General features: G+C 37.0%; 2 protein-coding genes and 1 long non-coding RNA gene across 3 annotated transcripts in view; 1 reads left to right on the forward strand and 2 right to left on the reverse strand.

Annotated features, from left to right (window-relative positions):
• Window positions 1-27541, reverse strand: part of T48 (FU domain-containing protein T48) — a 161629-nt gene that overhangs the window by 129312 nt on the left and 4776 nt on the right. The gene's annotated exons all lie outside the window — the stretch shown is intronic.
• LOC143227331 (uncharacterized) overlaps window positions 1-27541 on the reverse strand; it is a 138578-nt gene that overhangs the window by 76486 nt on the left and 34551 nt on the right. Inside the window, exon 3 of the mRNA XM_076458787.1 lies at window positions 5498-5578. Within this exon, the coding sequence (XP_076314902.1) occupies window positions 5498-5578 (81 nt within the window). The remainder of the gene's footprint in view (window positions 1-5497; window positions 5579-27541) is intronic.
• Window positions 1234-3611, forward strand: LOC143224977 (uncharacterized). The gene is made up of 2 exons (XR_013013556.1): window positions 1234-1425; window positions 3227-3611. It is a non-coding gene; the product is annotated as an uncharacterized LOC143224977 (long non-coding RNA).

The following is a 27541-nucleotide window of genomic DNA, read 5'->3' on the forward strand; positions in this document are numbered from 1 at the left end:
GAGTTTGAGACTTTACTAGCCTTAAGATTATATAATATCAATATTTCACATTAAGAGTTTAAGGGTATATTACCATTATGATTATGACATCAAGGCTTTGAGACTTTATTAGCCTTAATATTATACGATATCAACATTTTACAATAAGGGTTAAGGGGTTCGCGAACTGACATCTAAAATGTAACGGTGAACGAAAGCGCTTATATTCTTTCCATCTCAACTTAAAAAGGGGAATCAAATTTCTCAAACACACACAGAGGTAACGTTCTACAAAGAGAGAGAGAGAGAACAACTTACTTCAACTTGTTAAATATTTTACTTTGACACTCCATGTTAAAAGTATACACACTAACCCAAAAATGTCAAAAAGTGACCTCCAAACTATTTATAGCCACTTCAAAAAATACACATTAAAAGCTGCGTTACTTATTACGATTGATTGATCACATGGGGGTAATGTTCATTAATGTGACTCAAAACATTCCCACCTTGAATGTAGTACTGACAAACAGGAAGGGGTGGAATGAATTTCTTTGGATGTGACCCTAAAAAAAATTACTTTTAGATGTATTTTAATGACTCTTTATATTCGGGAAATACATGGGAATTTGCAGCGGAACGAATGGAGGCATGTACTTTGACACAGTAATTCGCCCCAAGTATAATATTCTCAGCTCCTGTCCGTTCCACATGTGTACCACGTTTCGTCCAACAAACCAAACCACCCACAACACAAAGTGCATATATATTATAAATTAAATACAGAAAACAGGAAAGGGGGTGTCAGTGACTCCGGAATTCTACCAGATGTACCGCAAATTGCTGAACCAATGAGCGCAATTTTCTTCTTCTCTCCACCCTCCCCACTTCTAGACGTCATCGGCTCTCAGGAAATGCGAAAATTCTGCAATGCTCACTTCATAAGAATTAAAGCAAACCAAAATTATTGCTCAAACGTATTATTACCAACGCTGTGTTTGTAAAACGGAAAAAAAAAATTAAATCTAGCAGGTCTTATAAAGACACATTCGTTGAGCTTACTTTCTTAACTAAACATACATATATTTATATATTGTAAAATAAATCTGTGTAAAGTAACATTAGCTCAAGAAAGCGCAACGTAAATAATATATATACACACACAACACAAAAATCTTCTTTCCGCCCCTACACTGTTTTACCCGATTACAACCACACTTTATGTTTACTCTCATTATACTCGTAAATTATGAAGCAGAGAGGTCAGACCTTAGATCTGACTACCTGTATCCCTCTATTGGATCTTATATATTTCACGTGGTGTTCTGTCGATTTCTACTAAACTTCAAAGGGCTCTCAGGAGTGGCGTAAGGAAATCTTCGTTTAGATCTGTTCATTCCACATCACACCCCGAAGATTCCGATGTCTACCTCATTTGATGAAAGGGTACGTTGGATAGTAAAAATGATAAAATGCTAAGACCACTGGGTTCATACCAAACATGTTAAATAAGTATAATTCTGTAGTGACAGTATTTAGGGCTTTTAGCCTAAATGACACCTCATACGACCTGTGGGCGAAACTACTAGGTCAGAGATTCCCAAGGTTAAGGCATTGACATTTCTAATTTAAAACTGGTGACCACTTAGACTGTAAGCTGCCAACAGAAACCGCCGCCAACACGGCTACCCTTAGATGAATATCAGAATTTACTGTCACTTTTATAACACAGTCAGAGTTAAGAACCCCGAACTTCTGTATTAGTTACGAGTTTTGAGTGAATATATATACACAGAAGATTCTAGCTGCTAACTAGGTGTTTAGGCTGTCTAAAGTTACAACCAAGAAACTTTAGTTTTATTTTGTTTGGTTGAGAACATTTTATCCGTAAAAACCTTAATAAGTTTTTACAATTGTAACACCAGTACAGTAAAAAGACATTACTAAATCTCCGAACAGTATGTTTTTGATTTACAGGTTTTCTACCGAACTTCAGTTTCCATCACTTAAAAGCAGTCTCTAAAACTTAAAATAATATATCTAAAACCTTTTACGTATACATGAACATTTGTTGTTACTTAAATTTTCATTGAATTAAAACACACTCAAACTCCCCGTCTAAAACAAAATTTTAATAATTTATTTTGCTTAATGCATCTATAGCAAGTGGTGAAAATCACAAGAAAAAATGACCAACACTGGTTTCACTTTGTCTGTTCTTTACCAAATGTACAGGAAAATAATACTTATTTTAATACTTATGTATATGCTCCATAACTAAACCTTTTCTTCTGTCTTATTCAGTGTTGTTTTTTTGTGTTTTTTTCAAATTAGTTTACGCGCTGCATTTATTTTTAGTATTCTGTTCTATGATATCACTGGCCACTGTTAAAGAAAACTTGGAGGTTTTTATTTCTTCTCGAACACTTGGGTGTGATAGGTAGGATACGATATATAAACATACGGTTTGTAACAAACTAAACGGTCCGGCATGTCCAGGTGGTTAGGGAACTCGACTCGTAATCCGAGTGTCGCGAGTTCGAATCCCGGTCGCACTAAACATGCTCGCCCTTTTAACCGTGGGGGCGTTATAATGTAACTGTCAATCCCACTATTCGTTGGTAATAGAGTTGTCGGTGGGTGGTGATGACTAGCTGCCTTCCCTCTAGTCCTACACTGCTAAATGAGGGATGACTAGCGCAGATAGCCCTCATGTAGTTTTGTGCGAAATTAAGAGCAAACCAAGTCAAGATGTTAATATACTCCCTGATTGATATACCTAACAAAACAGAGGCTCTTGACCAACTTAAGATGAAAGAACAAAATAAAACACGAGTTTAATGTAACTGTTATTTTGGTGTTTAGCCTATTCAGGATATAAAATTAGGCGTGGGAAGCCAGGAGCGTGGGTCATTTCGCTGTTACCTTGACAAGTCAACTAATAATCACGTGATAGCACGCGTTATACGTACAAATACCTTGCGGATAACGTGGGGTGCTATCAACTTATTACTACCAACAGTGCCACCTATGTCAATGTGCCGAATGCAACAATTTGATGGAGAATAATCGAAAGCGTTTTTTTCTTTTCTTTTTTCGTCTCCCTTTACACAATTACTTCAGTATCGTATACTGTACACAACAACACCTATAAACACGGGTTAAAATATGGATGACGAGTCTCCTCTGTCGGTTTGTTCTGTGTACAGATAATGGTTCATTAAAGCCAGCTTTTCCTTTCTCCCAGGTCGAACTATTGAAAGGACCAACTAGTTCTTTCACCGGGGCAAGGACTTCACAGTGCAATGTACTAACCCAGCGGCGAAAAAAGCTCGTGCAAGATTACAAGGCACGAGCTCGGCGAGCAGCAGGTGAATCTCCGAGCTTTCATGGGTAAACATTGGCATTCAAGGCTTTGACAAATATGGTATTCAGAGGTGAATAGCTCTTCAACCTCTCCTGCTACACACGAACTAACTTTTCTTTTTACAGTTAAAATAAAAACAACTTTCATTTAAAAACGCATTTTTAGCCTTTGTGAGTGTGTATATATATAATAGTTACAAACCTAAATCAAACAAAGTATAACACAATAATTCCAAGTCAACAGCCTACCTCATTAAAAGTTGATATAAAATCAATAAAATAATTTATCGCGAATATTAGAAGCTGTTGAATCAATTGTTTCTCCGTTTTCTTCTGAAAAGATGTTTTAAAAATCAATATTGTAATATAATACGATTACAATAAGATTGCTTACTGAAACATTACATCTGTCTGAATTTATAACATAGACCAGTGCTTAAATGTTTGTTTGCTTGGTTTTGAATTTCGCGCAAAGCAACACGAAGGTTATCATCGCTAAACGTCCCTAATTTAGCAGTGTAAGACTAGAGGGAAGGCAGCTAGTCATCACCCCCCACCGCCAACTCTTGGGCTACTCTTTTACCAACGAATAGTGGGATCGACCGTTACTTATAACGCCCCCATGGCTGAAAGGGCGAGAATGTTTGATGTGATGGGGGTTCAAACCCGCGACCCTCAGATTAAGAGGCGAGTGCCTTAATCACCTGGCTATGCCAGGCCTTATGAAAGGTAATCAACGCAATGCGAAGAGACAGTCTTATACTGTTGATTTGCTAGAGTGGTATACTATTATTATACAATATAAACCTCAGAGGATATAACTGTCATTAACGCTTATTAATAGGGAAACTACAGAAATTTGACCAGGAACGTTTATAGATTTCGAACATTATAAATCGTTTAACCTCAGCGGATTACCATTGGACGTTAGTATTTCTACGAGGACATTGTATAACGTTGGCTACAAAAACCTCGCATGTAATCAGTGAAAAGCTAGCTAGCTATCCATTAAATAAACTATACTTATATGGACTCGAAATTAATTTGTTCCTCGTGAACCGTCGGTAAAATATAAAGTTCCAGACAAGATAGAAGATTCAATATTCTTTGTAAAACTTTTGTATATAAATAATTATTTGTAATAACCGTTATTATAAACTGTACCATTGTTTGTACATTAAAATATATTTGTGCTAAGACCGAAAATATCGTCAACAGAGACGGTGCCAATTGATGAAACAATACACTATAATATTCATAAACAGAAATATAACCTTGTTTGTTTCAGAGAAAATTCACACTGAGCTATCTAATATGACCACCACGGAGAATCTAGCTTCGGATGTTGGTGCTGTAAGTTCGTAAACATGCCGCTGTTCCACCAGGGGGCGGAAACGTTAAAAAATAATATTTAACTAACTATACTGATTATCGGGTTGGTTTTTTCGTTTCTTTACAAGCACAAAGCTTGATCTAATCGTAAGTTAATATTAATTAACTACTGAACAACTAAACCAAAAAGACGTCCAACTCATTAAAGCAAGTTCTCACTTCTTATAAGATGACGTGTTTTAACAGCAGTGTAGCCAAGAAGTTGTATTAAATTACGCTAGTTTATGCTCGTAAAATTATTAAAATCATAATGAATGCTGCAACAGTGAGCATTCTTAATTGAAAATATTCACTTATAGTATTCACCCAACACCAGATAAAGGATACAAAGCAAAGCTACTGCAGTGACCATTACATTATTACTAATAAAGCTCTACCAAGAGTAACCAGTTAATATATACAACCCCAGTTAACAACCCCAGTGAGATTATAAAAGTGTTCTATTTGCTCTTTCCATTCCACTGAAAACAAAACACTTTCCTATCGTAAGGCCTAAAATTTGCTATAGAAAATAAGGTAAGCGACTTTCCCCATTTCCTCGGGCGAGTTCCGATATTACAAGAAATGTCTTCTCTTGGGCAGTAGCTTGTGGATGACAGAAAATAAGACCTGAAATGCTACTTTTGCTTAATTAAGTTATAATATAAAATGGGCAAATTAACAAAGAAGAAAATCTGCAGGTTACGTGAATTGTATCACTAATGTTAGGCCTACTGGTTTCTAGTGTGTCACCAGCTTTTGATGTCTTAAACTTTCCTACCTTTGTTCTATTGATTGATACAGAGAAGTCAAAGTCAGGGGCAACAAAAAGGTAGCCACATTTGGACACATTTCTTGAAGCCTAAAAGAAAACAAGAAAAATTAAATAAACATAGTCCATACTCACCTGAAAAAAAAAAAAAGCCACTTTTATGTCTTACCAAGATTTAACTACACGTGAAATATGGGAGTTTTAACATATCGATACGAAAAATCAACATGATTCAAATTCACGTTTACTGGATTTCAAAATTTAAATCTTTAATATTTACGAGTGTGAAACCATATTAGACTATTCTTTTTACTGATAGTTGCTTTAAATAACAAACAGTACAATTACACATACTCTATGACTCTGTTAAATTATGTTTTTCAATAAACGATGAACACGCTTAAAATTAACGTTTCCCATTTTGCTGCCTACAAAAAAGAAAACATTTCATATGCAGGAAAAAGGACGTGGATAAAGATTACTTTAATTGTTGTTCTTATATTGTTAATAGTGTAAAAACACTTAGTTTCTCTTGATTCGTGATTGTTTACCTGAAGATGACCTAAGAAGGTCGAAACGTTGTTCTCTACTTTATCTTAATAAGAGTTTTAATACCCACACCAGACATCTTGAGATACAAACACTAAGCCTGCAATAAAATAACTGAATTTCTATATTTTAATTACACTGATTTAGTACTGAAATATAAATATATACATATATTTGTTTTAATTTAGAAGAGAAGCTTATAACACAATGTTGTTGTTTTTTCTTAACTTGTGGATATATATATATTGGGCTACTCTTTTACCAACGAATAGTGGGATTGACCGTAACATTATAACGACTCCACGGCTGAAAGGGCGAGCATGTTTGGTGCGACAGGATTCGAACCCGCGACCTTCGGATTACGAGTCGAACGCCTTAACACACTTGGCCCTTATATGAAGGAGTCAACAACCAAGTTCTTATGAAGTCGACTCTTTGAGTGAACATTAGTTCAATAAGAGCCAGTAACCTCTTACTGTGTTAACAATGTTGAGGACTGTTTTCAGTGCAGCTCGACAAAGCCGTTGATTACTACGTGTTCATTGTCATTTTCAGAAATCGCACAGGGAGAAATAACATTACCATCTATCAGCTAATGAAATCTGTTGTTGTGCATTCGTCAGGAGAGAGAGATGAAAAGACACTTGCCAGAAGCAAACAGAAGTGTTCACATGCTCTTACATAAAGTATCAGAACCAGAGAGAGAATAACTAGGACCCGTGTTCGTTAACTCTACGGTTCTACCCACACACATTTCCACTTAATTAAGCTACAATGGAGTTCTTAATGTAAGTGGGCTAAGTGGATACTTCTACAGTTAAGCCTATTTTTACGACTTAGAACAAATGTAAATACTATTCCCTAAAATAACTTAACTATATTTATTACAATGGCGGCAATTTGGTTGAGGTGGGCAGTCGCCCCACCCAAGGCTGAATTTTCTTTTTCTCCGTAGAAACGTAAACGGTCCAGTTAATGGGATACGTTTGAGGAAATTTACTCTTACGTCTGTATCGGCTCTGAAACGTGCAACGTCATCAACAGTTTATGTATATTTTGTAAAAATTAGTGTTCAATCCCCCACCACCACCTCTCCAAGATTTTGCTGAAATGGCGTCACTGATTTCTTTCACCTTTGTTTCATAAGTTTCAAATCACAATCTTTGGTGATTACAAATATAAAATCTTTAAAGTAAACAAATATTTGTGTTAAGGCTGTGAAATATTTAGTTGTTAGTTAACACCGAGCACAAAATTCGATTTAAAGCTTCCTTCACAATCTCTTGTGATTTTGATCACGGTTCTATAATTTCACTGGTTACTCTCTATTGTAAACTTATTACGCAACCAAGGATATTTTATTCTCATTTTTTTGGACGTTCAAATTAAGATTTACGAGTGCACGTGCGTGGTTTCAGAAGGCAGCATAGGGGCTAACCTGTACTACTGCTCCCAGCTTCTGCATTCAGTGCACCACAGGTAACAAGCATAAAATGACCAAAGTGCACTAAAACGTATACCCAAAAAAGGCAAACATCAGGGTAATGAAGCACGTGGCATTCAGGTGCACTTGTAGTGCGCGCCACGTATACTATACAAGTTATGCAGGCATGCAGTGCAGTATTAGCCAATCAAACTAAGCCGTAATTCAGATTTAATTATGTACCTCACAGTGGTTGGTTAGGAACTTTGTGCCTACCGTTTTCCTTTGGCTTGTACCTAAACACGCGTTGGTTTTTGCTATATACTTTTCACTATTTCAAATGATTGGTGATCGGGGTTTATTAGCGCAAAATAACATGGCTACCTGCGCCATTTCTGGTGATGTCAGAAACATCGTTTTTTATCTGTTTGTTTTCTAACACATATAGACAGTACACAGATTTGCACGTATAAAATCTTTTCGCTATGTCTTATCACGCATGCGTGAAGTAGCTTGTTTCTATTATTTTTCATACTGCATTTCATCGAGTACGAATCACTAAATATTGATTTTTTCGCTTTGCTCAAAAGAGTTGAATCGCCATAACAAAGCTCAAGTTATTGTACTAACAATAAAATTCAAAGTTTGTTCATGCTGATATACGTCGAAACTTGATTTCCATTCGACTGTTCAAACAACTCAAGCATTTGCAAGCAGGTAGATATGATTGATTTGGTTTGTTTTGAAGTTCAAGCAAAGCTACACGAGGGCTATCTGCGCTAGCCGTCCTTAATTTAGCAGTGTAAGACAAGAGAGAAGGCAGCTGGTCATCATCACCCACCGCCAGCTCTTGGGCTACTATTTCACCGTAGGATTTTAACAGTGGGATTGAACGTCCCATAATAACGCCTCCACGGCTGAAAGGGCGAGCATGTTAGGTGTAATTGGGGTTCGAATCCGCGATAGGTAGATATGACATATTTCAAGTCACACAATACATTTTACTTCACCATGCTCTAGTCTATTATATGTTGACCACGAACAGATTTAAAAGGCCAATTCTGATAAAATGTCACTTATGTTCTGATAAGGGTTAGTCAGAAATGGAGTAATAAAGCTGTTTTTTAAATAAACTAGAGCGAGATAAAAATGAAATACAAAATAGTATTTTGAAAGACACTTAAAAACTATATATTGCACTGTAAACCAGTTTCCTATGATAATATTGTCACTTCACGGGGAATAACAAGAGGTTATCAGACTAGTTTATTGGAACAAATCAGTCTCCTCAGTGATTGTTTTGATGACAATAAAAAAATGACTCCTCTATACTTTTTCGGCATTAACTTGTTGGATGGTAGCTCTCTTTACGGATAAAAAGGTCTCACTGTATTTTAAAATTTCGTCTTGAATATTCAATAATCCACGTGTTATCTTTGAATAAAACTTTACCATAGCAATATATTAGGTCAACTAAAAGAAATGATGAACCAAAACGCAACAAGGTAATATATTAGGACAATTTAAAATAAATCTAAGTAAACTTTTGACAAGGCAATGTCTTAGGTTGATTGATTGATTGATTTAGTGTTTTATGGCACAAAGCAGCGAGGCTATCTGCCCCAGACATTCGGTAAAAATGTAAAAAATAAATAAAAATTAGTAACAGACAAAAATGGAAATGAAGGTAAAACAAAAAAAGTATAAAATCAATGTTGACACCTAGTCTACAATGTTAAGATAGAAGGCAGAGTATAAGAAGTTAAGGTATTTACTATAGCAAAAAAGGTAATGATCATAACCTGCCAGGAAGACTAACAGGTAAGTTCAAGAACCACCGTCAATCACCTGAAGTTGGTCTTTCCAGTCCTGGTTCCGGGTTATGTGTCATAGCAACCAGTATCAAAATGTAAAAGAATAGAAGTTTTAAAAGATACATAGCAAAATTGTAACAATGAGTAGCCAAATGTCCAGTAAAAAGATAAAGTCAAGTAAATGGAGTAGAATTTGTAAAAGTAAATGAAGGTAAAAACAAAACAGCAATTAAAACAGAAAATGGTGTAAAAACCAATGGTGACATCCAGTCTTCAAAGTTGTAAAATATTTACTCTAGCAAAATGGTAATGATCATAACCCCCCAGGAAGACTAACAGGTAAGTATAAAAACCACCGTCAGTCACCTGAAGTTGGTCTTTCCAGTCCTGGTTCCGGGTTATGAGTCAATATGGCCAGTACTAAAAAGTAAAGTAGTAAAAGTGTGAAATGATATGCAGCAAAAGTATAATAACAACTCGCCAGGACGACTAACGAGTAGTTCAAACGGATAGTTCAAACAGTAGCGTTAGTCACCTGAAGTTGGCCTTTCCAGTCCTGGTGTCGAGTTATTTAATGTTCTGGTCATTGTCCAATGTCAAATTGAATGAGAGAGATTAAAACTGTAAAAAAGGAACCACAATTAAAAAGGTGTAATGAATAAATATGCAACACTTAAATGAGATTAAAAAGATTAATGGCCATTAAAAAATTAAAAACATTATCAAGGTGGACAGAGTCACCATCACCAATAACTCTGTCCAATGTTACAGACTGACCCTGGGAAAAAAATATGTTTAAAATATTGCCGTCGTTGAGAATTGTAACGATGGCAAGAAAGTAAAACGTGGCTGATAGTGATTTGAGTGTTACACAAACTACACATTGGTGCATCAGTTCCAGATAAAAGAAAATGATGAGTTATAAAACTGTGACCAATGCGACTTTAGCCTAGTGAGAACAACTTCCTCCTTCCGAACTTTACGGAAGCTAGATGGCCAAAGTCCAATTTTGGGTTTGATTTGAAAAAAGTTTGTTGTCGCGTTGCTCACTCCAAGTGGACTGCCAGCTGGCACGGAGCCGAGCCTTGAAGACAACACCATAGTCCATGTACGGAATAGGCATAGGAGTGATGGTGCTGAAGCAGACATATTTAGCTGCCATGTCTGCAAGCTCGTTCCCGCGAATACCAACATGGCCTGGTATCCAGAAAAACTGAAGTAGCTGCTAATGAGAAATGGGCCAGTCGGTTTCGAATATCAGCGAGAATAGGATGTGAGCTAACGTGTAGCGATTCCAAGGCAAGTATAGAACTAAGCGAATCAGTATAAATAGTGCAGTTGGAGTACTGCTCAGCTGCAATATGATCCAGGGCAAGAGATATGGCATACAGTTCAGCAGGGAACACATAAGCTGTAGAAGGGATTCTGCGCGCAACTACTGACCCATAGCAAACCATAGCAGAGCCCACTGAATTACCTGATTTGGAACCATCTGTATAAATGGGAACTGAATGATTGTTTGAAAGATATTCATTGAATAAAAGACGGTACTTCCAATCTGGAGTATCTGCCTTTTTTAGGTGACTGAAAGAAAGGTCACATTTGGGGGCTGTAATAAGCCATGGTGGGAAGGGCCGACCTGTGGAATCTGCAATGTTATCCAAGGACAGACCCAATTCATCCAATTGCGCCCGGATGCGAAGGCCAAACGGAGCAATGACAGATCGTCTGTTCTGAAAAAGTACTGTCCACCGAGAAAGGAAAACACATTTCCAGGTGGGATGTTTTGGTAAGGAACGAAGTTTCGAAGTATATTGTAAAGATAGTTGCAAACGGCGAAAGTGTAGAGAAGGTTCATGAGATTCAATGTATATACTTTGAACTGGAGAGAAATGTCTTAGGACAACTCAAGTAGTGTGAATAGAGATGTAACAAAGTAACGCATTAGCGTAACAACAACAATGAATGTTGTCATTCTAAGTTCTTGAAAACTCTGAAGGAGGGAGGAATTTATGTTTTCTAATTTTGCTGGATGTAACATGAATGGTCAAAGCGGTTTACTTCGGTTTGCCAATGTTTCTGTTCTAAACACTAATGAATTATATGTCAGAATAAAAAACCATACAATAAACTCTGAAAAGTGGTCGTAACAGGTGCAAAACTGAGGTATAGACGTCCAACTGGAAGTGAAAAAAGCCTTTGTCGACCAAAAGACATGCATGCACGTGTAACGCCGGACATAAATTTCGGCACCTGTTCATTTATTTCCCAGACTGAAGGTGTTATAAAGCACCAGTCTAGACTCCTTTTCCAAAGAAACATTACAGTGTTTGAACCTCTACTTCAATAAACTTTCTGCAACTAAATATCATTATACTGGTCCTCATATTGAAAAAGGAAATAAAAAAGTCTCGGGTTAAGCGACATATAATAGAAACATTAGTGTTAGTACTCCAAAAATAAAAATTCGCGTAAATAAGTATAGGGGATAAGTCAACATTTGATCTAATTTAGTAGTGATAGATTAGAGGAAAATCACCCACCGCCAACACCTTGGGCTACTCTTTTACTAACGAATAGTGGGAATAATCGTGATCTTATAACTCCTCACGACTGAAAGGGCAAGCATGTTCGGTAAAAGGAATTCGAACCAGCGATCCCCAGATTATGAGTTGAGTGTCCTAACCTCCAGGCTCAGGCAACATTTGACAATACAGAAGAATAGTTATAAAAAGTTTAATATTAAGAGGACACGTTTTTTTATATAAAAGACGTTATTCTTAAATATGCCTTTTAAAATAAAATTTGAGATGAGAGTTTCATACAGCGTTAAATTACTGATATCATGGATTATAATGTGTAGCACAAAAACAGAAGATAACAAAATACAAAACATTATACGGTCCAATGACGGTTAACAGAAGGCCTAATGAAACGTTTTACCATAAAATTAAGACGAACAATTTTGTTTTAACCTCTTACATTCAACTATCAATTTTAACTTCCTTTTGAAAATACGATCTATTGAACTATTTTAAACACGAAACATCTGCTGGAGATAAATTCTATATAAGTGTAATTGTACTAGAACACAGCTTCTATATTAACAAAATATAATATATTTTGTACGTCTAACTTACAACATAATTATAAATATATGTGACACAAGAGGTTGTTATACGAAAACATCTGAAGCCTGAATATACACACATTAGGAAAGACGAAAAGTTTGATTAGAACAAGAGTTTGGGTTCAGTAATTTCGTTATATATACACACACACATCAGTTAGTTTTGTTCTATATCGTGTTCTTTCTAAAACTAGGAGTTGCTATGACTGCTCAACAATTCCTAATATTTTTCTGGAGGGTGAACACGTTCGACCTAAAACTCACAACACAAACGTCAATGTCCTCTTGGATTTACTTGTGTTAGGTTTAAGTTAACACTCGCTTTGTATTGCTGTTATACATGTGCTAGAACAGGTACATAAAGTATGATTCTGACAAGTTCCACGATGTTTACCTCCCCGGAAAGCTAAGTGTAAGGAGGAGAGAAGAACCCATGAGCGCATGACTATGGTTGACTCTTAAGAAGGGTCATGGCAAACCCTACGTAACGTTTCAGAAAAAATATTTTCTTTCAGAATTTAGTTTCTGACAAGGGGCGGAGAATGTTTTAATAACAACCCATTACACACATGTGTAACTCGTAAGATAAGAAATTTGCAACTGCTTTGGACCCAAGCAATTTAAGTGTTGTTTTTTTTCAACCAATAGAAATTTCAATTTTACCGTTCTTCTGAACTAATTTCAGTGGATACCGAAACTAAAGTAATTGTTTGTTTGTTCGTTTTTTTGGTTAAGCACAAAGCTATATAATGGGTTATCTGTGTTGTGCCCACCATAAGTATCGAAATCCGGTTTTTAGCGTTATAAGCCCACACACCACTGTACTACTCAGCTATCTTTGTAGGACATTTTGGGTGATAACCACCCTAAATGTCTCACAGACACAGCTGGTTAGTTTTCAAGAACAATTTATATGCCGACATCTTTATTTCAAGCAGTTTTACAAAGAGAAATAGCAAAACGCTTTTATAAATACGATATCAACTCCTTGAAGTTTAGTCTCTACAATTGATGTCCTAAGAATAATTTCCTAATACTAATTATAGCAAGATATGCTCAGTTTATTCGACTATATTCTCGATTCCATCCTTCAAACCTTTGGTTCTTACGAGGGCAAATTAGTGTCCACTTCTGGTGTAGCACATTGAGCAAAAATCTTACTTGAAGAGCGAATTTTTTGTGCGGAAAGTTTGACCAGACGGTAAACTTACTTTACTGTTTGGCCCGGCATGGCCAAGCGTGTTAAGGCGTGCGACTCATAATCTGAGGGTCGCGGGCTCGCATCCCGGTCGCGCCAAACATGCTCGCTCTTTCAGCCGTGGGGGCGTTAGAATGTGACGATCAATCCCGCTATTCATTGGCAAAAGAGTAGCCCAAGAGTTGGAGGTGGGTGGTGATAACTAGCTGTCTTCCCTCTAGTCTTACACTGCTAAATTAAGGACGGCTAGCACAGATAGCCCTCGAGTAGCTTTGTGCGAATTTCAAAACAAACAAACAAACAAACAAAACTTTACTGTTTAGTCGAAAGACAGATAATTCTCCATACCCAATGAGCTTATAGAATAAGCGAGAAACAGGAAATCAAATCATATGACGAATATTAAGGACACGAAAACAAACCTCAGTGGTTTATTTATTTTTATATATTACGTACTAGCTTTCACTGTTTAATCAATACGATTTGGTCTCGATATTACTTGATGAAAAATTTACTATTATTAGTGTTCTTAAAAAACACCTTTCTCTGAATTTTAAAGTAAGACGTTGTGATTACCTGTTTCAAACACAAAACCCACATTTACTTAAAAACACCTGTTGTTTTTTACATTCATATTCAGTGTGACGTTGAAAAGTTGATATCCTCAAGCAAACCGTAAGTAGCTTGGTTTGCGAGTCATGTTTCTTGTCTCTTTCGAAACTTTGCACAAAGCACACAAGAACTAGTTATCTACGCTAGCCCTCTCTAACGTTGAGCTAATACAGTAGAAAAAAGGTCTCCGGTCAACAGTATCTTTCCCAACTTCTGAGCTACTCTAAACATCAGTGTCATTTCTTCGATATTTTTATAATTTGTTTTTCGTTGTGTTTTTTTTTTAATTTCACGCAAAGCTACATGACGACAATTTGCGCTAGCAAACAAACCCACCGCCAACTCTTGGGCTACTTTTTGTTTAATCAGTGAATAGTGGGATTGACCGTAAAGTTATAACGCCCCCATAGCTGAAAGGACAAGCATGTTTGGTGCGACGGGGACTGAAACCCGCGACCCTCAGGTTACAACTCGAATGCCTTAACCACCTGGCCATGCCGAGCGGTGTGAAACTTTATATTTGGTGCGACGGGGACTGAAACCCGCGACCCTCAGATTACAACTCGAATGCCTTAACCACCTGGCCATGCCGAGCGGTGTAAAACTTTATATTTAAAAGATTCACTGAACAAAACGTTTCTTGAAAGTGTTTTTCTTTTTAATTTCGCGCAAAGCTACTCGAAGGCTATCTGCGCTAGCCGTTCCTAATTTAGCAGTTTAAGACTAGAGGGAAGGCAGCTAGTCATCATCACCCACCGCCAACTCTTGGGCTACTCTTTTGCCAACGAATAGTGGGATTGACCGTCACATTATAACGCCCCCACGTTAGTGCGACCGGGATTGGAACCCGCGACCCTCGGATTACGAGTCGAACGTCTTAAACCACCTGGCCATGCCGGGCCTTCTTGAAAGTGAATCGAACTGTTTATCTTCCAACACTGAACGACAAAAAATTCTCAATAATGCATCAAATTATTCATTTTATAAAATTCTTTGAAATTAGTCTTAAAAGTTATCAAACATTGTCCCAGTAACATTATTATTCCTCAGGTCTATTCATATAGGCCTAGAAATAAATTTAAATTTATTATAATACGTATAGTAATTATGGCAGATTTAATCAGCTGTTTACTTAGCTTTAAATCCTTTTTTAAAATGTGATTTAGTTATTATTTTAAAAAGACCATTGATAATGTTCCAGATTAAAATCATATTTGCATCTTGTAATATTCCTTGATGTAAAAATGTTTTCACTTGGTTTCATAAAAGTAATTAGTCAGTATTTTTTTATTTTTCTTCTAAACTATTTTTCGTATACCAGTTTTAAACCACTTATATACTGTGGAATATCTCACGGTGCAAATAAAGTTCTCATTTGATTTGGTTAGTTCCAGAAAAGTCGAATAACTGTTGTTATTATTGGTTAGTCACATCGAAAAAGTTTAAGCTGTAACCTGACTTTAAATTCTGTAGCGGTTTTGTGACTTAATAACTAAATGTGTTATACTCTTTTTATCTTTAAAAGTATGGAAGCTTGAATTATTGTCAAAACGTTTTTCGTGTTAACTTATGTTATTGTTCATCGCCAACAATCCGTTAAAGATCCTCTGGGCCCAACATGGCCAGGTGGTTATAAGGCGTTCGACTCGTAATCTGAGGGTTGCGGGTTCGAACCCTCGTCACACCAAACATGCTCGCCCTTTCAGCAGTCGGGACGTTATAGTGTGACGGTCAATCCCACTATTCGTTGGTAAAAGAGTAGCCCAAGAGTTGGCGGTGGGTGGTGAAGACTAGCTGCCTTTCCTCTAGTCTTACACTACTAAATTAAGACGGCTACCGCAGATAGCCCTCGTGTAGCTTTGAGCGAAATTCAAAACAAACCAAAAGATCCTATGCTGACCGCTATATCTAATCCGTTCGAATCACCTGCTGTTAATGTAATCCGTGATTTCTTTCCGATTCAGTTAAAGTAACTTTACAAAGTTGTTAATCGTATGTCTGTTTTTAAACACTCAACTTAGCAACGATATACCATTTCTGGGTTTTTCTACTTTCACTGAAACAAGTTGTAAACGTTATCACTCGTATACCTCTTCGCTTCCATTCATACGATCTAACAATGTTATCAGCTGTTACTCGGTAAAAAATAGGGGTTCAAAAATTGAAAAGGCGTCGACGGTCTTCATGAAACATTAAATTTCTATATTAATAGATGGCGCTGTAACAGGCACATCAGAATTTCACAATCTACCTCTTGGTGAACAGACAGGGACCAGCCTAATGCAAACGCATTTTGAAGCTGTTGTCAGTTTTAAAATTTTTGTGCAAAGCTGCACAAAAAGTCTATCTGCGCATAGCCGTCTCTATGTTTGAAATGGCAGATGGAATACAGCGAGCGAACGGTACCCACCGCCAACTCTTCGGCTTCTTTTGTGTGACCGAATAGCCGAATTGGTGTAATCACCTACTCATTAAGTTCACTGAAATATGAATTGAATAACGACACCTGGGTGTCACAATGAATAACTTACTCCTATAAAGCACCCAAAAGTGGAATATAAGGAACGAACTTTTGCTAAAACGGGGCCCAAATGATCACTACTTGGATTGAGAGTCGGTAACTCTACTTCCGAGGGCCACGCCCGACTCGATGGGAAATCTAACTTTTAAATTTCCTACTCACACACCACGAAACGATGCGTGACCTGAACTTCTCGTGAGAAATCCCACCAAAGCAGCAGATGTATAGCGAAATTAACGTCGAGAACTCAGACACGACCCCAATTATACGAAATATAAGATTAAGCAAAAATTTCAACTTTTCTCTTTCTTTTTCAACTGAGTTTTTTTTTCTCTGCAGTAAGGAAATGGGAAGAGGGTAAAGACAGTTTCTATAGCCGAACAAAGCGAGAGAATATGCACCACAGGTAGATCCTTTATAGTCGGGGTCCAAGACTCGCCTTAGAGCTCTGGAAGGTTCTGGATTACATTTTCCTGCTTTTCTTGACAGTAACTTTCCTAATTTTCACTGGGGCAGTTTGAAAGTGGAGGTCCTTCCTCTTCCTACGTAACTGTTCTGTATTACTATCTAAACGAAAAAAAAAAGACAACTACCTGTGTGTCTGTGGTTAGCATGTGTTCATAGAATCATTGATATCTTGTAATATAATATGTGTCTGTGGTTAAGCATGTGTTTATAGAATCATTAATATCTTGTAATATAATATGTGTCTGTGGTTAAGCATGTGTTTATAGAATCATTAATATCTTGTGATATAATGTGTCTGTGGTTAGCATGTGTTTATAGAATCATTAATATCTTGTGATATAATGTGTGTCTGTGGTTAGCACGTGTTTATAGAATCATTAATATCTTGTGATATAATGTGTGTCTGTGGTTAAGCATGTGTTTATAGAATCATTAATATCTTGTAATATAATATGTGTCTGTGGTTAAGCATGTGTTTATAGAATCATTAATATCTTGTGATATAATGTGTCTGTGGTTAAGCATGTGTTTATAGAATCATTAATATCTTGTGATATAATGTGTGTCTGTGGTTAGCACGTGTTTATAGAATCATTAATATCTTGTGATATAATGTGTGTCTGTGGTAAGCACGTGTTTATAAAATCATTAATATCTTGTGATATAATGTGTTTATAGAATCATTAATATCTTGTGATATAATGTGTGTCTGGGGTAAGCACGTGTTTATAAAATCATTAATATCTTGTGATATAATGTGTTTATAGAATCATTAATATCTTGTGATATAATGTGTTTATAGAATCATTAATATCTTGTGATATAATGTGTGTCTGTGGTCAGCATGTGTTTATAAAATCATTAATATCTTGTGATATAATGTGTTTGTGGTCAGCATGTGTTTATAAAATCATTAATATCTTGTGATATGTTTTCAAGTTCTCTAAGTACACTGAAGTAACTAGATGTCTCGAAATATAATTAGTCTTCAAACATAATCACATAAACAATCTAATTAGCATGAAGATAAGTAAACCCATTAGGAACATACCCGCCAGAGAAGAACAGTGTTCCATGTCCACATGAACATTGTGGTTGTATTTAAAGTGTTATTTTCTACAAAGAATCTGACCGAAGATAAGTACTTGTTACTTTCAACTTAAACGGCAACTTTTGCAACACAAAGGTTAAAAGGCAAGTATAAGGCACCTAAGTTCAAACACAGACATCACTGATACCCGAGTTAGTGAGGACAAAGCTTTATCCACTACATAATACACACATTACCTGCACTTCCGTTGATTGTATGGCACTACATACGTATATATATATATATACACATACACACATACATGAGAAGGTCCGTGTGTTAGTCGTTTATCACTACACATTAGTTTAACTGGCAAGAATAAAGTGAATATTAATGTCGATTGTCACAATCAATAAGGATCATCAAATTTGGCTTAGAACAGCCAATCACTGAAATAGTGAAAAATACGAATAATTGATAATGTTTAGAAATCAAAATTTCATTCCTGGTTCCGTTCTATTACATTCATACTGCCTTACCTTTTAACACGAGGCAGAAAAGGAAACGTAATTAATAATAAACACACAAAAAGACTCATTTTTGTTTTGTTTCTAATTTCGCGCAAAGCTACACGAGAGCCATCTGCGCTAGCCGTCCCTAATTTAGCAGTGTAAGACTAGAGGGAAGGCAGCTTGTCATCACCATCCACTGCAAATTCTTGGGCTACTCTTTTACCAATAAATAGTGGGATTAACCGTAATATTATAACGCCCACACGGCTGAAAGATCAAGCATATTTGGTGTGACGGGGATTCGAACCCGCGATCCTCAGATTACGAGTCCATTGCCTTAACCACGTGGCCATGACAGGCCATAATAAAGACTTAACGACCGAAAACCACAGAACAGCCAAACAGTCAGAATGTAGTTTCTTGTAGCAAAACATACAGGCGTTTTCTCATGTGATAATAAACCTGTGCGCGCGCATATATATGAAAATTAAAAGATTGCCCCTCTCCAGTTCACACACTTTATTTCTCCTCGCCTTCTCCTGGAGTCAGTGCCTATATACTCAAGTTCAGTTGTTTATTTTCATGCCTCGTTTTTTATAATTCTGCTCTGAATCCGGGAAAATATGTACTTCAGCCAACAAACCACTGGGGCTGTAATAATCTATCATGGTAGTCTAAAGCTTTCTCACCTAGAACGAAAGATATGGCTTTTAAGCCACGTGTTACAATAACACATATAAGAAGACTTGCCGTCGCTGGCATTCAAACTATAACTTGTTCAGGTTCCGAAAATAAACTTTCATAACATATAAATATGAGCGATCAAGTAGTTTGACGGCATTTCTTATCACACAGCAGTAATAGCACCCTTTTATGTACTCCATCAATTATTAGCACCAGGCATGCATGCCGGTTTGTGGCATTGTTGTTCAACACACATTTCACGGCCAGCCCACTCATTCACTTGAGGCCTGCTATATTTAAGCTCTCCACCCTAGCGTTCCATACGGTAATCAAAAACATCCATTGCTTCGTCACTGGGATAAGTTTACACTTACCTTCTATGAGGTTGTTTGCAAACACGAGTAACTAACTTTGTAACGTTAGCTGCACATGTATTATTTTTGTTCACAAACTAGCACCAAAAACACCACCTCAGGGAATTAGAATTTTTTATCAAAGAAAGGTTTTTCTTTATTTTTTTCCTTTAATGAATTGCTGCATTTAACTTATATTAAAATTCCTTAGATTCTGGGAATATGTTTGTATTAGTCGCACAGCTACAAGGCCTACCTGCTGCATTCCCGCTGCCAGCACCTTACCACCCACCTTCCCATACATGCTAAACAACTGACTGTCATTTTTATAAAGCACCCAAAGTTTAAAATTGTGAGGGAAGAGATGCACTGTGGTATTGCACAAATTTGAACCCGGCTAGCTAGCTCCAAAATCCAGTGATCTTTCACATGCTCAACCTGCACACCCTCTGGGAGTGTCAGCTGAAATATTTATTTAGTTGGACGTTTAATTTTTATTACGATTTTCTACGTTTACAGTTTGAAAACTATTTTTCTGAATAAGACTTTTAAACTTAGTTTGGTTTGTTTTCAAATTCACACAAAGCTACACGAAAGCTATCTGCGCTAGTTGTCCCTAATTTAGCATTAAGGGAAAGGTAGCTGGCTATCACCACCCATCGCCAATTCTTGGGCTACTCTTTTACCAACGAATGGTGGGATTGACTGTCACATTATAACGCCCCCACGACTGAAAGGGAGAGTATGTTTAGTGCGACGGAGATTTGAACCCGCAACTCTGAGATTGTGAGTCAAGCGCCCTAACCATCTGGCTTTGCCGGGTCTTTTTTAAAACGTGTATTAGTTTTCTGAATACCGATATGGTAAATCGACCCATGAGAGAGTTTTATTTTCTTCTGATATATGTCGTACGTAATGAATGTATTGTTTGTCCCATAATTTTCATTTGAAGTTACATAAAGAGCTTCCTTCACATAACTGTCTCGAACTTCAAGTTGGTAGACTACACGGAAGCCAACTAGTCAACAGCGCTCACCACCAACTCTTGGACTCTTTTTATCACTTCTACAATCATCCACTTCTAGTGGTGCAGGCACTGGAGGAGAGAGGTTGCTGCCTCTAGACCTGTATGAAAGGAATTACTATTGGACCAAACAACAAAGAAATTTCCATTTGGGATTTTCAATTGTTATTCACCAAAAAGTTTAAAGAGAGAAGAGAGAGTACACATTATAATGTAACTAGTTACTGCCCCTGAAGAAGAAAGGTCCACCTTTCTAAAGTGTTCAGGTTATAGGGTTTCTATTTCAGGTTTATCATATTTACTAAACAGCAATACCCTTATGTACAAGTGCTATCTGACCATTACGTGTTGGTTAAAAGTCAAATTATCTGCATAAAGAAGTTCCTGTACCATTACCTGCGACTACTATTGGTTAAAAGTTAACTTAGCTACATAAAGAAGTTCCTGCGCCATTACCTGCCACTACTACTACAACAAAATCATATACTAGTATATATTTTTTTCATTACCGACATTACATTTTAAGATTGAATGAGCGTAGATGATATGTCCTCAAAATACCGACATGTTTGTATACCTTTCACCAAGTACTGCACCACATTTTGGAACTTTACCTTTGTTTGTTAGCGATGTTCAGTCTTTAAAGTAAGAAACTGGCGAGTATTTTTACCGATGAGTCCTTCAACACCACGATCTATTTTACAACGTATTATGTTGTTTAAAAATAATAATGATCGTTTTTAACAGTGGAGGGTAAAACGTTGGTTAATTTAATTTAGTTGGGAAACCTTGGGTAACTTAGGAACCAGCAAAGCATCATAGTCCCAATAAAGGTAATAGTTTAATTCTTTAAGATCCAGGAAATTTCCAAAATAACACCTTTATTTGATATTAAGTGGTATTTACCATTTTTAATCTTCTCTGCAACGCCACGAGAAGATCCAACGTTGTCTCTAAAGCCTCAAAAAATAAATAAGATTTAATTTATTCCATCATCTCAGACCACCTTTGTCCTTTTGTATCCTTCATCAGTTTACCTCTGAAGAAGAAAGATCTACTTTTCGAAAACGTTCGGGTTATAGAGTTTTTATCAGTTTGTATCAAAACTTATTGAACCTACGTGTTTTTCTGACAGCATGACTGCATTAATATAATTTATAGTTTGCATGAAATACAAAAAGCTAATCTACCTCTTTGTCGTATTATCTCTGTGACCGCATGAAATACACAAAGCTAACATACCTCTACGCCCTATCATCATTGTGACTGGATACCACACTTACAACCCAGCAAAATGTTGAGTTAATTTTGATACCATAACTTGACTATTAACTATTCCTTTTTTTTTATTCTCCAGAAGCTCAGAAATTTCAAGTCTTTAAAAAAATGCGTGACCTTAACACCCCTCCTCCATTTTAAAAAAAATTATTCGTTATTCATCACCACCTGATAATTCGTAGGTCTACAAACACTACACTGTTAAGCATACAAGGATATGAAACATTAAGAAATTACAGTCCACACCAGATGGGATTAACACTGAACTGAAATTCAGATTCATCTACCTCCTTGTAACATGAACTGTTTATATTACACGATCTACACGTTAATGCCAAACAAATATTGCTTGAAAGGTTGAAGAGAATTCTCCGATTCTGCCTCACTATACGTATTGGAACAGGAGTGAGGAGACTATCTCCATTACAGAGTTTAGCACCTACTTCAACATTTCTATGAATTTAAAGATGTTTATCATGTTTACAAATTGAGTTATGTCCCAAACACAGCTCACCATAAACCGATAAAGATACCAAAATGAATTTGGTAGCTGGAAATAAAAAACAACAACAACAGAGTCCCAAAGATCAGATAAAGTGCTTAACGAACATTTTAGATCCATGCAAATTGACCCTTCCACTGCTCATTAGCACTTAGCTTTGCTAGTGTTTTTCCCCTTGATTTCCAGCACACCATGCCTAACCATTGCACCAAAATAACTCCTCCATACATGCAGCATATCTTGCCCACCCACTGCAGCAAAATAAACCCTCCACACATCCAGAACATCTTGCCCACCCATTGCAGCAAAATGCAGCAAAATAAACCCTCCACACATCCAGCACATCTTGCCCACCCATTGCAGCAAAATAAACCCTCCACACATTCAGCACATCTTGCCCACCAGCACATCTGCAGCAAAATAAACCCTCCACACATCCAGCACATCTTGCCCACCCACTGCAGCAAAATAAACCCTCCACACATCCAGCACATCTTGCCCACCCACTGCAGCAAAATAAACCCTCCACACATCCAGCACATCTTGCCCACCCATTGCAGCAAAATAAACCCTCCACACATCCAGCACATCTTGCTCACCCATTGCAGCAAAATAAACCCTCCACACATCCAGCACATCTTGCCCACCCACTGCAGCAAAATAAACCCTCCACACATCCAGCACATCTTGCCACCCACTGCAGCAAAATAAACCCTCCACACATCCAGCACATCTTGTCCACCTATTGCATCAAAATAAACCCTCCACACATCCAGCACATCTTGCCCACCTATTGCAGCAAAATAAACCCTCCACACATCCAGCACATCTTGCCCACCTATTGCAGCAATATAAACCTTCCACACATCCAGCACATCTTGCCCACCCACTGCAGCAAAATAAACCCTCCACACATCCAGCACATCTTGCCCACCCACTGCAGCAAAATAAATCATCCACACATCCAGCACATCTTGCCCACCCATTGCAGCAAAATAACCCCTCCACACATCCAGCACATCTTAGCCACCCATTACACCAATATAATTCCTTCACACACACGTGCACTTTATTTTGTTTGCCTTTGCTACTTGATATGCTATATACTTGTACATACAAAGAACTAGGTCTGATTTATCAAGTAGGTAACACTTAAACAAACACACAAAATGTAGTGCAATTGCCAAGTTCACGGAAAACATTATTATATAACAAAGTTTACGCTTTGTAATAGTATGGTCACAGTTTGATACAGTTACTGATTATAGCTTAGAAAGTCACGAATGTTTACATGAATATTTTAGACTGCGGATGATAAATAATAAAGTAAGACTGAATGAACTTACCGTGTTTAAAATATAATACAGGATTAGAACTTTGAAAAGAATTCTGAATGGCTGGGGTTATTTTTATAATACTTTAAACACGTGTTTACCTAATCAAGACTGTTTTTAGGGAAGAAAAATTTTGGGAGCTTGACAGAAACCCGAAAAATTCGTAATGTAATTGAAAATTAAATATACCTTCACGTGATAATTTTGGTCGATAATGCCACAATTACGATCTCGTGCTAGAGTTATATGTAGAGAGCTCAACACCATTATGAAAATATGTACAGTTTCAACATTTAGATGTGGGGTGAAATGTATGAGGGCTGAATGCGCCTTATTTCATCACTAGAGAAAGTTTCATCTTTTATGTCGATACCTTTTTCAGCGCCGAGTTCGAAACGTCATCCCAGTCACGAAACTACCGAGTTCTCGCACATTTTTAACTATACCATGTATACGCTAAAAATCTGGTTTCCATACCCGTAGCGAGCAGGCAACAGATAGTCTGTATTGTAGCTTTGTGCTTTAAGAACCAACAAACACGTACCAGTGAATTAGCATTGTGTAACTCCCTATTTTGTTAAATAAGGTAGTGAAAGGGTAAACTGATATCTACTAACACGCCAGATAACTTCATGCGAATTAGGGTATATCTAAATTTTAAAGAAAGGTCTATGTTTGAGAAATTAACGCATGAAAAAAGGAATTCAAAAAGTAGAAAAACTGACCTTCTGGAGAACACTTAAATGACATTACACAGATCAAGAGTTTGTGACGTCAATAAATGTATATACAAGTTTACCCAGCTCTTCGTTTCGACCTTAACGGACCTGTGTATAATGTTCGTCCCTATATAGTAAAGCTGGTTACAAGCTTAAATAAATACACATGTAATCTAAAGACTCGTTGACAGATGTTACTGTTACATTAGGGATATCGCTGACGTTCCACAGAAAACCAAAATAAGGAATGAAATAAAGAAACAGGAGTGCTTTAATCACGTGTGTCAAAAGAATCCGGTCATCAAAACCTTGTCATCGATATTCAGATGAAACAAGTATAATCAATCTTATATACTGGGTTTACTTCATGTAATATGTTTACAGGTTGTTGATACTTGCAACCAGAACAAACGTATCACAAGTAACACCTTAAATAAGGTTAATATTTTAAATAGCCTACAGATGTCACAACAGTAGTGTTGGTTAACAATGTGTCATAAATGTTTGTGATTAAATTCAAAGCTACGATACGCCTCTAAAAAGAACAAGCAGGCATAATGAAATTGGCTGTTAGATAAAAGACCTTAATGCAGATAAGTGCTTAGGAATATTTCCAGTGATTTAAGTATATCATACGATAGATTGTTTGTTTTTGAATTTCGCGCAAAGCTACTCGTGGGCTATCTGCGCCAGCCGTCCCTAATTTAGCAGTGTAAAACTAGTCACCATCACCCACCGTCAACGCTTGGGCTACTCTTTTACCAACGTATAGTGGTGATGACCGTCACATTATACGCCCCCACGGCTGAAAGGGCGAGAATGTTTGGTGCGACTGGGATTCGACCCGCGACCCTCAGATTACGAGTCGACCACCTTAACCTCCTGACCATGCCGGACCCACACGATACATATGGTAACGAAAGTGCAGCGTGCAGATCACTGTGCTGACGATACGTAAGAAGCATACTGCGCTCTCTATAATAAATAAATGAATAAGAAGATAACCTCAAAGTGAATGAAGCAATAGACATATCTTCGTGATAAGCAAAGTTGAGGGCAGGTTTACTAAATTAACACAGTCATCTGTACATGACGAGTAATGTTGAGCACATTTATTAATGTGGCTTACTGATATACTGATCTTAATATAAACAAGGTAAAGAGTGTACGTTAAGTCAGGTAAACATGGTTGCTAATAAACATACCGCAAGATTAATATAAACAAGAGGATGTGTGCGCGTTCAGTCAGGCAAACATGATCATATGTCAGTTTAAAATATGAAGGATATAGTTTCTGGTTTTACGTTTCATTCCACTGTGTTTATTCACATAAGAAATGGGCGTAGTTGTTTAAGGAACAAATAACCCTGGAGATGGGTGGAACCTTCCTAGTGTTAACAAATACTACAAATATAGTATTTCAATGAAAATTTGGAAAGGTGACCTCGGTCAGAAGTACAATTCTCTAGCTTTCCTTATTATTTTCAAGTATAAATTTCATAATTGTTGGATGTGTAATACGGAATAAACGTTCCTTTACATAAAAGTTATTATTGTACAATTCACCCTACAAGAAAAAAGGGCCTGTACCTTCCGAAAGGTTAGGTTAGCGGATTTTAAATTTGTAGTCCATTTAATATTCCATCCAATGAAATATTAGTAAAATATTCAATGTTTCTCGCGTCTTATAGACTACCCTTTTCATACTCGAATTATTTTTTAATTTAGCATACATAAAATAATGTTCGTGAACCTACAAAATCAGCACTACGCGTCACAGTCATACCAAGGTTTACACAAAGTGTTCAGCTTGCATAATTTATCAGTGACCCATAAAAAAACAACAACAAAAAACGAATTCTTATGTTATGCCGTCTGAAAACACCACTCGTATTTTACTACTGGCTACCTATGTCAGACCGTTTCCTGTATTCTTAAGCGTTTCATTGCAGGCACTTTGTTGTATATAACCCTCCAATCATCAGCTTTTTTATACGCCGAGGCCCATTTCTACAGGGTGAACCGTACGTCCCTACCCATCCATATGTTATTATGTTATATTCATTTACGCATGTATTATAATTTTTTTTTTTTTCAGAGAAATATGGCCGATGTAAGTCCATTTACACTAAAATGTCTCACAGAACATGGCGTCGCATAATATTATGCAGCGAGATTGAGGGACAGCACACAGATACACTGGATACATAAGATATATGAATGGGTAGGGAATTACGGGCCACCCTGTAGACTAATAGTTTTGTAGTTACAGCTGTTACATCACTTAATGTAAAGAAGTGGCCAAGAAACAAAACAGAAGGTAAAATTGCTTGTTTTCGAGACAACATGTATGACCGAAGTATACGTAATTAAGGGAAATAATGGCATTAGTAATGACATTCTGTGACCCACGTTACATTTTCATTGACCCTCAAGAATTTCCGTGTATTATTAGTCCAGAAAATGTGTTAAAAAAGACGATGGACAAGGGCCCCTTAGGTAATAATAAAACATACATGTAAACATAAATCCCAAAAATTTGCGAATAAAAATAGCATCCGAATTGAGTTTTAAAAGCGATATTTGTTCAAAAAAATTTTTAGATGATATTGATTGGTTTAGTTTGTTTTGAATTTCGCGCAAAGCTTCACGATGGCTATCTGTGCTAGCCGTCCCTAATTTAGCAGTGTAAGACTAGAGGGAATGCAGCTAGTCATCACCACCCACCACCAACTCTTGGGGTACTCTTTTACTAACGAGTAGTGGGACTGACCGTCACATTATAACGCCCCCACAGCTAAAAGGGCGAGAATTTTTGGTGCAACGGGGATTCGAACCCGCGACCCTCAGATTATGAGTGGAACGCTTTAGCCCACTGGCCATGCCGGGCCGGGATGATATT

This window comes from Tachypleus tridentatus, chromosome 9 (genome assembly GCF_004210375.1).
Source record: "Tachypleus tridentatus isolate NWPU-2018 chromosome 9, ASM421037v1, whole genome shotgun sequence".
Classification (NCBI taxonomy): domain Eukaryota; kingdom Metazoa; phylum Arthropoda; class Merostomata; order Xiphosura; family Limulidae; genus Tachypleus; species Tachypleus tridentatus.